At 58.2% G+C, this 14,612-nt stretch overlaps 1 protein-coding gene across 2 annotated transcripts; it reads right to left on the bottom strand.

The window, feature by feature from the left end:
• Positions 1-3,050: 3,050 nt before the first annotated feature.
• CARHSP1 (calcium regulated heat stable protein 1) lies at positions 3,051-13,379 on the bottom strand. 2 transcript variants are annotated; one of them, XM_060078841.1, is made up of 4 exons: positions 13,312-13,379; positions 5,884-6,048; positions 5,075-5,197; positions 3,051-3,427 (listed from the first exon to the last, which is right to left on the bottom strand). In XM_060078841.1, exons 2-4 carry the CDS (start codon positions 6,039-6,041, stop codon positions 3,265-3,267), a joined length of 444 nt encoding a protein of 147 aa, XP_059934824.1. In that variant the 5' UTR covers positions 6,042-6,048; positions 13,312-13,379; the 3' UTR covers positions 3,051-3,264. The 2 variants fall into 2 exon arrangements, with proteins under 2 accessions (XP_059934824.1, XP_059934823.1); XM_060078840.1 differs by lacking the exon at positions 13,312-13,379 and adding an exon at positions 12,336-12,358.
• Between the last annotated feature and the right edge of the window lie 1,233 nt (positions 13,380-14,612).

Genomic DNA, 14,612 nt, shown 5'->3' with positions numbered 1-14,612 from the left:
ACCCCAGCCTCAGTTTGCTCATCTGTCGAATGGGATTATAGTCCCTACCACACATGTAACTTAACCGCGTTAACTTCAGTGAAGTGAAGCACTTAGAACAGTGCGTGCTATCGCTAACTTAATCTTCCCCAGAAACCCTGTAAGATGGGACTGTCAACCCTGCTTGACAGACGAGGATAAGTCATTTCCTCAGCCTTCTTCGGTTCCAGGACGGTAGACAACATCACAAGAAACGTAAACACGGTACCTAAATGCTGAGCAAGAGGGAAGCAAAGAGGTTTCCCCAGGTCAGCGTGGGGCTGTTAAGAAAGCTTCCTCCTCCCCTTCCCCACCCCCTCCACTGTAGAAGCTGACCAGGTATTTAGCCCCGGGCTCTAGGGCTTAAGAAGCCTCAAGGGAAAGACCACTAGCAGCTACTGGCCTCCGGGAAGGCCCATATAAAGCTGTGAGGAGCCTGAACTTGATCCCGCCGGAGGGGCCGGGGAGGCCCATCTGTGTGACAAGGGTAGGTCTGTCTAGCTCCCGGGCGGGGAGTGACTGGAGGACCAGCAAGAAACAAGTATGGCAGACATTTGGGTGAGGCGAAGGTGGCCTAGGTGGCCCTGAATCACTTCCTCTCCGAGGGCTGTTTCCCTCTCCTGCCTAGACAGGGCCAACTCGGCCAGGCCTCCAGGCTCCCTTCCACATCTGCCCACCCCCCGCCCCCCTCACCCTGGCTTCCACCAAACCCTCCCTCCCTCGAGCCGCATGGCACCACATCTGTTTGGGGGTCAAGGCCTACTCCGGCCTTTCCCTAATCAGGTTCGATGGGCTGGTTATAGTTTTTCCTAATGCACTCTGAAAATCTGTATATTTGTACAATAAAGATGTTCACCTCTGCACACCCAAAGCCATTATCTACCTCCCAAGGGAAATGCTGGCCAAGGAAGACCTTCGCAGCCACTTGTGCCCCCTGCATCTCCCTGCTGCACTCCCGGGAACCAAGAACCCGGGCTGCCTCCCCTCCCACTTCCCAGCTTCCCTCCATCTGGACCGCCCTTGGCCAGACTGCTCCGCACACAGCACCAATTTAAATGCATCAGCAGCGCGTTTATCCACAGCTGACCACCTAAGTGGCATTTTCTACTGTCATGAAGCCACATCCCACTGCTAAGCTTGCCTGCGCACGAGGATGATGATTAAGGAAGAAGGGCTGATCCCATTTTCTTATTCATCCCCCCAAAAAACAGACTGCAAAGTAGAATGACTGTCAGCCTCCTCTGGGGAGACGCCCTTACCTGCTGGCTTCAAGGAAAAGCTCCCTGGCGGCCAGATTCCCATTAACACATAACGCACAGGCTCACACAAAACAGACTTTACTGAGAGAAAGGTGCTGGTGGGAGGAGACCTGCAGTCAGGAGTCCGGATTCTGTGCCCAGCTCCGTCGCTAACACCGTCCATCCTCCCAGAGCCTCCGGAGTTTCTGTAACTTGAGACTCTGTGCTTGAGTGGGGAGGGGTCCCTTCCAGCTCTGACTGAGAAAGGTGGTCACCAGGAAGGACAGAGCAAGAGCCATTTACAAAGGAGTCTGCACAGCGAGAGAGCCCAAAGTTTAGCTCAGAAGAGCAGATCCAACTCCCAGCCCGCTGGCAGGCTGGCAGGTCACACGGAGCCCCAACCGTGTGCCAATTTGAGGACAAGGCAGTGGAGACACCTGGGGGAGCACGTGGAGGGAAGGCGCAGGCTCTCAACCTCCGGGAGCCTGCGCGGGTCTTGGGAAGTGGCTCTGGAAGCATGGTCTGCACCCAACAGACGGGTCTCCAAGGGCCACCTGGGGATGGACCATCCAAGGCTGGAGGGGAGAAGGCCACCGCGGGGCAGCAGAAGGCAGAGGCAGGAGGACCCTTCGAGGGGCAGGACTTCCTTTAACTATGATGTTTCACTGCATACTGGTAACCAACACACTTACTTGCCTATTTAAAACAACTCCAGTGGTCATTTTGTGATGTATGAAAATATCAAATCACTGTGTTGTGCACAGGGAACTAACATAGTGTTGTATGTCAGTTTAAACACACACACACACACACACACAAACAACAACTCCACGAGTCCTCAGCAAAATAGTTCTGGCCTTCCATCCCCTTGCAGAAATTCTCAGATTTAAGACACTGGATTAGGCTGTCATTGTCTTTCAAGGTCTCGTCTCCCTGCACTGACACATGGACACTTGACTACATACAGGCCACATATTTCAAGACGTATTTCCCAGCTATTGCTATTTTTAAAACACAACTAAAGCCAGACCAAACTACAGCAAAGAAAATCCTAAGGATTTGTTTACTGGAAATATCTACAAAGGTTTGCAATGTCAGCAGCAAAGTGCAAACAGAGCTGGCTCTGGTGAGAACTTCAGTTATGAAATAAAAAAAAAAAAAAAGAAAATCCTAAGCAGTTCTTCACACCAGTTTTCCAGAAAACCCCACCAAAGGTATATTCCCCCTTCAACTTCTGACTTTACCAGGCTGTCAGGAAGCAAACCACCTGCTCTTTTCTAGATGGATCCGGAGAAAGGTCTGGTCTTAAAGAGTCTCCCCTCTCCACACTCCCCTCTCCCACCCACCACCTCAGTGACGGGGCTGCTGAGCCAGGATCACTCAACCTGAAGACGGACAGAAAGGACCAGGCTTCGAAGAGAGTTAGGATTCACCTCTGAGCACGTCGCTGTCAGGTGGAGGACTCCGGGCTCCCAGACACCCAGCTGTGACACCTCCCGCTGCAAAGGTACCAACCTCCCCCTACTCCCCGCCCCTCCCAGCCCCCTGAACAACCAGCTGAGAACCAGAAAGAAAAGCCTGCTCTGCCCAGGGCCGAGGAGAGACACAAGGGGGCCGCTTGGGCAGGAATTCCTCCCGGGAAAACACGCAGGGTCCGTGTCACTACCCAGAGGGCCAGATCTGGGGGTTTTGAGCCTTCCTGCCCCTGCAGGGCTGTGGGCTGGGGAAGACCACCCGACCCCGTCCCGGGTGGGGCTCGGACAGACCCTCCACTCAGCCACTAGCGGGCGCCTCTCCTTTTTCAATGCTTTTAATGCTTTTCAGATGGTGAGAGGCTGTGCTGGTGGCCGAGAGCACCCCACACCCCTTCCTTCAGGAGACACTTGAAAGGGACCACACTCCCCCCCTTGAAGCCCCATCAAGCGGTAGAATGTCCTCTCCAGTTTGGTCCTGCCTCCGGCCCCAGAGTCTCCCCCAAGCCCTGGGGAAGGGGCGCCTCTGGCCTCTCCTAGGAGCTGACGATGTGGCCGGACCAGGTCTCGTGCTTGGTGCCCGGCGCCAGGTGGGTGATGACCACCTCCACGGCCTGCAGCTTCTCATTCTTGGGCGGGATGGAGCACATCTTATAGGTGACCTCATCGCCTTCCACGGGGACGTACTCCCCCTCCACGCTGTGGGGCGGGGAGAGAACACTCAGGGCCGGCACTCAGAGAAGCCAGGACACCAGCCCTCGCAGAGGAACTGCCCCCCTGCCCTGCCACCAGGGGGCGCCACCAGGGGGCACCACCATGGCCCTCTGGTTGTGGCTGAGGAGCCCCAGACCCAATCAGCTCCTTCCCTGGGACCTCTGTTGCTGAGACAGAGATGGAGCCCCACCCCCTGGGGATGCTCACATGGCATGTTAAACTAGGGCACCGTGGGCCTGATGGAGGGAAGAGCAGGGAAAGGCAGTCTGAGCCTGACTTGGGGGATGGCCCAGGTGAGGGTTTCCTGAGCAGCACCCCGACCCCTTGCCCTGTACAGGAGTCCCAGAAACCAGGCTACACCTCTGCTGTTCAACTCCTCAGTGAACTCTCCAGAAAGTCCTTTTCCCTTACTTTCTATGGGACATGAGTCACCATCTCACCCGTGATAGGGAGGTGCCCAGCTTGATGTCCCCTTGATGAGACGCCAGGAGGACAATCCCCTTCAGATCCTGAGCACCAAGACCAGCCAGCTCCCCCGGAACTGGTTTGCCTTGACTGAAGAATAACATCACAGAATAACAGTACTGCCCTCTTTGATTTGGCCACCAGGAAGCTCAGGAATAAACGTGTAGCCCACTTCTAGCAGTGGAACTAGGCATCACAGTATCCCCATCTTTCTTATCTGCCCCCCAACCCCATGCTTTCCTAATTTTTTTGGTGCACTGTGTGCATCCTTGTCAACCACTACAAATCCTTTCTGGAAAGAGGCAATGTGGAGATACATGTCTACATCCACGTATGATTCATACATACGTGGAAGGCATTGCTCTAGCGACATCCTCATGTCTACGCTGTACCGGGTGTTTACTGAAGACCTGGCGTGTAAGAATGTTAGGGGAGGGTCAGAAGGGATAACTCTCCCATCCCAGCAGACATGTGCAACAGGATCCTAATTTCAAAAACATGGTTTCTATGTATTGTCAGGTCTGCTGTGTGGGATAAGGACTTTGCCTGCCACAGTCAGAAAGACTGGGGGGCTGCCGCTGAGGTCAAGGGTTGGGGTGTGGGTCGGGGTGCCAATCGGATCCCCACAGATCTGCAGGCTGCTTAGATCAGAAGTGAAGCACAGGCTGCTGGACACCTTCCAGCCCCAAGGCCAAGCACGTGTGGGCTCCACCCTGGGTCCCCCCCACCGCCCGCCCCAGGGTTCCCAAACACTCAGGAAGGAAGGACGTCAGTGAGCAAGGGGCAGGAGAAAGGGTCCAGCCCCAAACTTCCTTCCTGGAGCAGAGTGCAGGCAGCTCCCCCGCCTCACCAGGCTGCTTCCCCCGAGGAAGCACAGGAACCCAGCCGCCAGGCGAAACACAGCTCCCCAGACTCACAGGGACGCCCCTCCCCGCCCACCAGGCCCACATGGGCACTCAGACCCACCCCACGCGGATCTCAACTCACACATGCACACACGCGTTGCCTGCAGCCTGACACACCGCCACCACCACCACGGGCTCACGGCCCTGCCGCTGCACACCGTCACACACAAATCACAAGCAGAGTCACACGCTCTCCCTGCCTGCTCGGGCCACGGCAGCACCCACGCCCGACCCAGCCCACCCAGGCCGGCCGCTGACTCACTCCGAGATGTGCAGGAAGATGTCAGGGCCGCCATCGGCCGGGGTGATGAAGCCGTGGCCCTTGGACCGACAGAAGCATTTGCAGACTCCTTTGTAGACAGGGCCCTGTGAAGCCCGCACCGTCCTGCCAGAGAGAGGGGACAGCATGAGCGGCCCCCGCCAGCCCTCCAGAACAGCCCCCAGCTTCCCGGACACACCCAGCTCACTCCAGTGCCCACCCACGCTGTGCCCCAGGGAGTCCTGGCCGGGGCCACCACGTACAGCGGTGCAGGTTGTGCACTGCACGACTCTGGGAGCCATTCACAGAGACCCTGGTGACAATGACTCTCTGAATGACGCTGGCAGAGTTTTCTCAGGCGTCAGTTTCCCCCTCTGACTAAAAGCTCTCTGAGCATCCCTTCCTCCGAAGGCTGTTAGCAGCAGCAGCTAGCAGCAGCCTCCACTCGTTGGCCTGAGCTCTGCATCTCCCAGGCACCGTGTGGGTCCCCTGCAGCACCGTGGCCACCCTGCTACTGTCCCCCTTTTGCAGCCGATGAAGTCAAGGGCTCACGGAGGAAGAGGCCTGTGTGTCGTTAAAGCCTGATGATTTAAGACCCCAGTGATTTCCCACCCCTGGCCATCCCCAATCCTTGCCCCCAGCTCGTGACAGCCTCAAGTGGGCCTGGAGCAGCACCATACAGAGTTTACGAGGCGCCTGCCCACTTTCTCACCATCAGCCTTTTCCCAACCCTGAGTCTCCCATCTGACAGACAGGGACATGAGGCTCTCTGGACCCCGCAGGCGTCCTGTCTCAGGAAGCCTGACACTCACGCTGAGAAGGTCCTTGTCCGGCGAGTGGGCAGTGGGCTCGGGACCACGTTGCCCCGAAGCGGGGACGGTGAGCGATCTCGGGCCTGTTGGGTATCCAGCAGCCCGGCCGAGGACTGGTGGGTGGGGCGCTGTGACGGGGGAGGAGGCTCAGATGACATGGCTGACCTGGAGAGGGACAGGGGCTCTCAGGGGCTCACGCCTTGCAAGGAGAGGCCGCCCGGATGCCTCCCCACCCCAGTGTCTGCCATCTGAGGCTCATTCTTCTGGCTGTGGAATGCAGGCTTGAGGCTCACTCAACATGGCGGTCACCTGCTCCAGAAACACGCCCGGCTCACTGCAGCCGGGGCAGGTGCTTGGTCTGGGCTCCTGCAGCTGCCATGGGCCTCCCGCTATCATTGCTCTCTACAGAAATGCCAGGTCGCATCACTGACAAGGACACCATTGGCCCCCTCTATGTTCCCAGTGCCCAGCACAGACCCTGGCACACGCCGGGCCAGGTGTGGTAAATCCTTGTGAAAGGAAGGAAAGGAAGGAGGGCGGGAGCAGGGAGGCAGGCAGGCAGGGCGGGAGGAGGGGGGTGGGGATGCTTCAATGCCAACCGCCTAGATGACTCCAGCCACTCATCAGACATTTCCTGGCCCCGGCTAAGTGCCGGATACTGTGGGGAAGGCAGAGGCAAAAAAGGGACCAACACTCAAGTGCTCCTCCAGGAAACTCCAGGACACAAACCAAAGAAGGCTCAGACCCCAAGTCAGGCCTGCATCCAGGAGAGGGAAGCCCGGCATTTAAGTGCGTGGGAACCTGTGGGGCAGGGGCATTTCAAAGGCAGCATCTCCACCAGGCCCCTTACTCAGATCCAGGCCTTAAAGTTAATTTCCACACAGCCCGAGTCTCCAATTGCTGCTAAGAAATCGAATTCCCTCCGTGACCCCTAACATGCATCAGAGGCCAGGGGCAGACCCAGCTGGAGGGGCTGGAGGGAGCGGACTCCATAGTCCCTGCCTCGCTCTGGCAACTGTGTCAAGAGCAGCACGTGGCCGCTGTACCCAACACACTGGCGGCCTCGCCTCAAGGCCACAAGGAAAGAGCAAAGCCCAGGAGCCAAAGGACCTTGGCTGAGTCCTTTCCCCTCTCTGGGATCAATTTTCCCATCTGCACAGTGGGGCAGCTGGGTGGGCATCACTCAGCACCTGCTCGGGGAGGGGGATGGGGACTCAAGGTGAAGCAGAGCCGGGCCCTGTGGCCCCAGGACAGGGGAGGAGGCTGACTCAGACATCACCCCCGTTCACAGGGCAGCCCTGCTGGCCTCTGTGTGGTTCACACACGGGGTTTTCAAATTTAAAATAGGAGCTATCTTTTAAACATCCCAGGAGTTTGCCCCAAAATCTAGGTTTCCAACTAGTTTGAAAAACTAGCAGCTCTGACAGCCTGGAGCCTCCAGTCCACCAGCCCTGCCCTATGCGTGCCTGGTCTATAGTAATTACGCAGCCCCAGGGCACCAGTTTTCAACCTGCGTCCTCCAGGGAAAGGGCCACCTCCTCCCTCCCGGGGGAAGTGACATAGCTACCTCCTGACCCTTAGCTGCAGCTGCAGCCACCCCAGAAAGGCCCCGGCTCCTTGGCCGGGGGTCAGGGCTCCAGCATGACCCACCAGTACAGGTCATAGAGTCCTAGAATGTTCAATGCCTGGGGTTCTGGGAAGGGGGCCGGCCCAGAGAAGGGAAAACCCCACCCAGGACAGCAGGTGGGACCACTTCGTCCTGGTGACACCAGGGTGAGGCGGGGAAGTGCCCTCCCCCGCATCCACAATCTCCCTCTTTCCCCTGGTGTCAGGCACATCTGACTTCAAATCCCACCCTGCCGGCTGTGTGATCTTGGGCAAGTTACTTAACCTCTCTGGACCTTGGTTTCTGCATGAGGAAAATGGGAATTTTAATAGTTCTGACTTCACACCATTGTCATGAAGTTGAAATGAAATAATACATGTTAGGCACTCTGCATATCCTCTGCCCAGAACAAGTGAGCATTAAGTGTCAGCTACAATTATTGTTATAACTGTCATCATAAAGTCATTCAACAAATATATGCCCGGTGTCAGGCCCTGTTCATGGCACTAGAGACACGGCTGAATTTGGAGCCAGAGAAGAAACAGGTCAATAAATATATAAACAAAATCATTACAGGTGGTTCCCTGGTGGCCTAGTGGTTAGGATTCCAGGCTTTCATTGCCATGGCCCAGGTTCAATCCCTGGTAGGGGAACTGAGATCCCACAAGCTGCGTGGTGTGGCCAAAAAATAAATAACCATTACAGACTGCTGAAAGGGCTGATAAGAAATACATACAGGGACATAAAAAGTAGCAGGGTTGGGGTGCCACTCTAATGAGGGTGCAGGCTGGGTCCCGGACGGTAAGAAAGAGTGGACCATTTACAAAACAGAGGGAGGCTCTTCCAGGTGTGGGAAACAGCCTGTGCAAAGGCCCTGAGGTTGGCAAGGGCAGGTGTGGCTGAAGGCCAGCAAGGAGACTGGCGGGGGGGCACTGGGGAAGGAGGGGTGAGAGGTGAGAGGCAGGGTGGGTCAGAGGGCATCACCATCATCCCCATGTGTCTTCATTCTTCACATCCATGTCTGTCTGACTGTCCCCATGTCCCCTGCCAGGCCTACCTCCCCCTGGGTTAATGAAGCAGGCCCAAACTGGGGCCCCCCTTCTCTCTCCACCCCAGCCCCCTTGACTCCCCTAGTATACCCAGTCCAGCAGAGATGCTGATGGAAGCCCACCATCTTGAGCGGGGAGCAACCTGAAGGCAGCATGGAGTCCCTCCACGTGCTAGGGCCCTGCACTGGGGCTGGGACAGAGCAGGGTCTTAACTAGCATTAGGACCCGAAGCCCCGGCTGGAGTTCATGTGTACCTGTGTGCTCGGTACCTTGCACAGTCGAGCAGCAGCAGGGGGCTCCATGCATGCGCACCTGGCAGTGGGAGAAACTGAGGCATGGGGGGCACCAGAGCCTCCCGGAGTGGGGATGGGAAGTGCCGGCCTGGGAGACACAGGAGCCTTAACCACCACCCTGCCCACCTCCCCTGGGCCATCGGAGCTGAAAGCAGCTGGGGCAGCTGGAGCAGGCCTGGACAAGAGCCAGCCCACCCCCAGGGGCCTGCGTGGGGAGGGGGAGCGGCATGGGGGAGGGGGCAGGGAGAAGGAGTGCATGGCCTCCGTGTGGGGAGGCCTGGGTTAAAGTCCAGCTGCAAGGAAAACAGCTGGGGGAGGGGGGAGCCAGTAGCCCAGGAGCCAGCTCTGGGGCCCGCTGCTGCCCCCCAACACACAGATGGGGGGGTGTAGCAGTCACCCCCCCACCCTCATCCCCAGCCACCGGTGCTTCCAACCAGCAACTGCTCTCCCAGCAACACCAGGGGAGCCTTGGAGCTGACCCTGGAGGAGGCAGGGCCCACCCGCTGCCACTAGCCCCCCTCCCAGACCCCCTCAACTCCCTACAGCTGCAAGGCATTTGCAAACAGGCAACTGAGGCTCAGTCTGCTAGGAGGCTCTAGGCCAGACCTGGGACGGGCCTCAGGGCTGCAGCAAACTCAGACAGAATGTCATGCCCAAGGCATGCCACGGCTGCTGAGCTGTGTGCACACACCTGTGTGTGTGCATGTGCGTAAATGCGTATGGCTGTGTGTGCACAGGATTGCATGGGCGTGTTTGGCTCTGCTCACATGTGTGGTGTGTGTGTGCACATGTGTGTGTCTGAAGCCAGGCGCACACGTGGATGCACACCTGTCACTGCCTGTGTGTACATACCAGTGGACGGGGCGAGGCCACCCCACCCCCGGCACCAGCAGGGCCTTTACCCTGGGAAAGGGCAGGAAGGGGGCCTCAGCCCAAAATAGCCTGGGAATTTTCCACAGGCCCTGCACATCCTCCTGGAAGGTTCAGAGAGTTCAGCTGGGCACCAGGCTCTGGTCTTCCTGACCCCTCTTCCACCCACCCACATATCAAGGGACTGGAGACCCAATCCTGCAGAGCCCCTGCTAACCCCCTCCCCTCCTGCCCTCTCGGCCTCAAACCCCACCAATCCCACCAGTCGTATCAAGGACAAGTCTGTCTTGAGCCAAGTAGCCAGTTGCTGACTCCAGGGAGGGTATCCTTGGCAGTGCTATCAGTCATTTACACTTTAGTGAGAAGGAGTTTGCAGTTCATTCCACAAGGCTCCATTCTTGGTAGCTTTCAGACGCTTAAGGGCAGGGAGGTGGAGGGGAAAGAGCTGAGTTCAAGTTGGGAGCTTCATTCTCAGCATGGTTCTCAGCAAAGCCAGATCTCTCCAAGCCTACTCTGAAAAAGGGGGTGTCGAGCCTTCCATGGGTTTCTGGATGGGGGAGGCCAGGGCTGGGCACCATGTTCAGACACCTCCCAGCCCCGGGGCCAGGCCACTACTGGCAGGTGGGGATGACTACTAGCCCGCATGAAGGGAACAGGACAGGACACTGGAGAGAGTCGGTGCTAAAATGTAGATTCTGAAGATGGGGGTGGAGTCCCAGATTCTGCATTTCTAAGGAGTTCCCCCCAGCAAGGTAGATGCTGGTCAACCGACACAGAGTAGTACACACAAAAGAGCAGTGCGGGTTACCGGGTTATCGGCCTTGCCCACCTTTCAACCAGCATAAGAGGGTGGAAGGGAATTTTTTTGGTGGGGGGCTCTAGATGAATCAGAAAGTCACCTTAGTACACCCAGGTTCCTCGTCTGTAAGCTGAGGCAACAGAGACGCCTCCCTTCCCTTCTCAGCCTCCAGCCCAGCTAAGCCCCAGCCCGGCAGAACCAAGGGCACATGGGCCGAGGGGCTGGGTGAGCCAGCGGAGGCTGGACAGTGGGGTCCAGGAAGCAGGAAAGGCCCATGAGGAGCCCGAGGCGGGGTTGGGCTACATTCCCCTCCATTGTTCGGGGGAGAGTGGGGCTCAGGCGAGGGAGGCAGGGAATAGAGCAAGGATAGAGGGGAGGGGGAAAGGGGGAAAGGGAGGGGCGGGGACTCAAGGGGCGGGGATTCAGAGAGGGCCGAGGCCAAAGGGTGGGGCGGGGAGTCAGTGGGGAGGGAGCGGAGTGGGGGGAAGTGGGGAATCGAGTGGAGGGGGCGCGAGGGCGGGGCGGCCTGGCGCAGGGAGAAATACAAACTCGGCGCGGAGGGTGCAGCCCGCGATGCCCGCGTCCGGGGAGGGGGGGCAAGCCCAACCGGGAACGGCTCGGCCGCCCCAGAGTGCTGGGAAGAAGCCGGAAACCCGAGGGCCAGCGACCGGGAAGCCGAGGCGCCCCTCCAGCACTGCCCCCAGTTAGCGGTCCCGAACACGCCCGCCCCGCCCAGGACCCTGGGCCCGCCGGCTCCCACCCTGGGCAGCCCTCCTGGGAGGAGCCCAAGCCCTTGTTCGTAACTAGGGGCCGACTCCGCCCCCCATCACCCCCACTTCCAGCCTTCCTGTATTCCATCTTCGTCTGCATTCTCCCAGGGCTTCGGTCAGACCTGAGTCTCAGGCCTAACTCTGCACTCCTCTCCCTCTGTGACCCCTGGCAAGCGACCTCACCGCTCCCTGCCTCAGTTTCCCCATCTGTCAAATGGGACAGTCCTGGTGCAGCCTCCCAGCCCGGCGGACGTCGTGCGGAGGATGTTGTGCAGGGGGTGCCAGATACAAAGGCTCGGAAACAATGGTGGAGCGGCTAACGGTAGAACTGTCAGGCCCGGGGCCATCTAGAACAATCCCTCCCATTCCTGTCCCTGCTGATGGGACACAAACCAAATGCCCTGACTTTGCCACTCGGTGAGACAAAGACCCACCCTCGTCCCCTCCCAGGACCCAGAGCCCGGCGCTGGGCCTGGCTCAGCTCATTGCGAGCATCTACTCCAGGCTGGGCTGGGCGGCGCTACAGGCCCCAGTTCCGGCTCTGCTGGGGCTCCAGCGCCAGCTGGGGGCGGGGGTGGGGGGAGGGAGTGACAAACACGCAGCTTTGAGAACCGCGGTCATCAAGTCCGCCCGGGGAAGGCGAGCACAGAGGGGGCTTGGAGGAGGCCCCTGGCCCCGAGGAGGCAACGGCTGCTTCAAGTCCTAAAGGCGGAGTGGGCAAGTTTTTCCTGGGACCTGCAGGGGCAAAGGCCCGGGGGAGGGAGGACGGACGGCAGAAAGAGGCTGGGAGGGTCTCGGGGTAAGATAATAGAAAGCTCTGTTGAAAAGTTTGAGACTTGACCGACAATGGGGGCATCAGTGGACGATTTTAAGCCGGGGGTTGATCTGAACATGTTTTTACAAGTTCTCCCTGGGTTCAGGGTAGCGAACGCATTGGAGGGGCAAGACTCCTCCAATGAGGGAGTGAAGAGACCAAGAAATATCCAAAAAGCCCGTAAAAAATGTTAACAGTAGCTAACGTTCCTCCCCGCACTGGGTCAGCCATGTCCTTTTATTCTCACTCACCCCATTACGATAGGAAAAGTTACATCCCCAGTCTACGGATGGCGAGACGAAGGCTCAGAGAAGCCTCCTATTTTGCAGTGAGATACCTCCGCCTGTGGGAACGGAGATCGTGCCTGGAGGGGCTGATCTCCTGTCCCCCACCCCCAATACACACATCCACTCCAACCCCAGATAAGCTGTGGGGACCAGGGGCTTCCTTGCTAGAAATCAATACAAAACAAAAAACCGTTGCATTTCCGGCCTGCAAACTTGGGCTGCCAGTGAGGCTGTCGGGAGGGAGCCTGTGGGCGCGGAAGAAGTTTCTCGGCAAGGCCTCGGGGACCCCCCATCCAGACGCAAACACACCCGGCGAGCGCCAGGCGGCTCCTCCTCCCCAGACGCGGCCAATCGCCCGGCGCCAGGATACCCCCAGCCCACCTCCCCGCCAAGCCCGGCAGAGGTCCCACCACTGAGCCCACAGCGGGCGCGGCCAGGCCTGGCTGGGGGCTGTCTCCACCTCCCCGAACGGCGCCCCCCACCCCCGCCGCGCCTCGCCCCAGCGCACCGCGAGTCACCCCATCCTGCTCCAGCCCATAGGCGAAAGCAGGGGGAGGGTGGTAAGGGGGGCGGGCGGGGGCGGGACGAGGAGGAGGGGAGGTTTTTTTCCGCCAGAAGAAAACAGGTGGCCAGGCGGGAAATGCAACCCGACGTCCGCCTCACATCCCTCCAGCTGCTGCCACACCCACCATTCTCCAGAGGGGGATGAGTAACCCGCGCTCCCCAAATAGGCCAAGGCGGCCTGGGTATTTCCTAGGGGCCTAGAGAGACTCAGCCCGCGGCCCTCTGCCGGCGAGCTGGAAGACCCTGCAGAGGGGGGGGTGAATGGGGGCAGCGGCGGCAGAAGAGGCCGAGGTCCCATCCCGGAGGTTCCTGGGCCTCCCTCGGGGCGGGGGTACCACACTACACCCCTCCTGGGGTCCCCGGAGAAGCTCCCTACCTGGCGATCCACTCCGCTCAGCCAAGCTGCTCTGCTCGAACTGCGGGAACAGAGCTGGGGAGGGGGCGTGGTTCGCGGGGCGGGCTCGCCGCGCCCGCCCCTGACCCCGCCCCCAGGAGCTCTCAGCCAATGGGACTGCGGTCTGGGGCAGGGGCGGGGCGGGCGGGAGCACAGCCCCGGCGGGATCTTTGTGTCTTCCCGCGCGACTGGCGGGATCGCCGGACGCATGGCCTTGGGGGACTTGGTCTTACGCCTGTGCCGTACCCCGGCCAGAAAACTCCCTGAAAAGGGAGAGAATCTGGTCTCCACGCCCGAGCAGGCCCCTCCCCTAAGCCAACGGCGTCGGGTCTGGTCCCCAACCTGACCTTAGCTCCAGAATCCGGACGGCCCAGGGGCACCTCCGTTTTAGCGCGAAGAAAGAGATCTAGGAAGGACAAGAAGGAATGAAGAGAGCGGCCGAAGGGAGGAAAAGAAAACCCAAAAAATGCAAAGAAAGAACGAACAAAGAAACAAGGGAAATCTGTTGATTTCGTTCTTTTTGTTTGTTTTGCTCTTAATTTCCACTCCCTCCTGAGTCCTCTGTGTCTGCAGGTAAATGACCTTACTCTCATCTTTTTTTAATCAATTTTTATTGGAGTATAGTTGCTTTACAATGTTGTGTTAGTTTCTTCTGTCCAGCAATGAGAATCAGCTATACGTATACACATATCCCCTCTTTTTTGGATTTCCTTCCCATTTAGGAGTTCCCTGTGCTATACAGTAGGTTCTCATTAGTTATCTATTTTATACATAGTATCAATAGTGTATATATATCAATCCCAATCTCCCAATTCATCCCACCCCCCCTTTTTCTTTTTTTTTTTTAATTAATTTCGTACTCTCATAAGAGAGGAAACTGAGGCACGAGAGGTGACCCACCCCCTCACACACAGCAAGTCGGGAGCAGCCTCTGAAAGGGAACCCAGCCCTGGACCCAGGCTCAGGCCGGTAGTTGAGGGGCGGGAAGGGGGGAGGGATCCTGTAACTGTCCTGGGACAACAGGGTCCAGGAGTGGGGACGGCATGGGGGTCCCTCCTGGAACCCACCAGTTCTGCCTGCTCTTGTATGCAAATAGGTTAGGGGTCCCCGGAGAAAGAACCAGGCATGGCTTTCTTGACATAAGAGAAGCCATTTTTGGCCTAAGCCATTTTGTGATCTAAGCCCAGCCACAGTGTTTGTCCTTTAACAGGGCTCAATAATTAATGATCTTCAGGGAAGTGAGGGAATGCAGGAACGAAGGAAAAGTAGTCAAGAAACAAAAG

This window comes from Mesoplodon densirostris, chromosome 16 (genome assembly GCF_025265405.1).
Source record: "Mesoplodon densirostris isolate mMesDen1 chromosome 16, mMesDen1 primary haplotype, whole genome shotgun sequence".
NCBI lineage: Eukaryota > Metazoa > Chordata > Mammalia > Artiodactyla > Ziphiidae > Mesoplodon > Mesoplodon densirostris.
The sequence above is the reverse complement of the archived record's forward strand: the minus strand, read 5'-3'. Positions and strand labels throughout refer to the sequence as shown.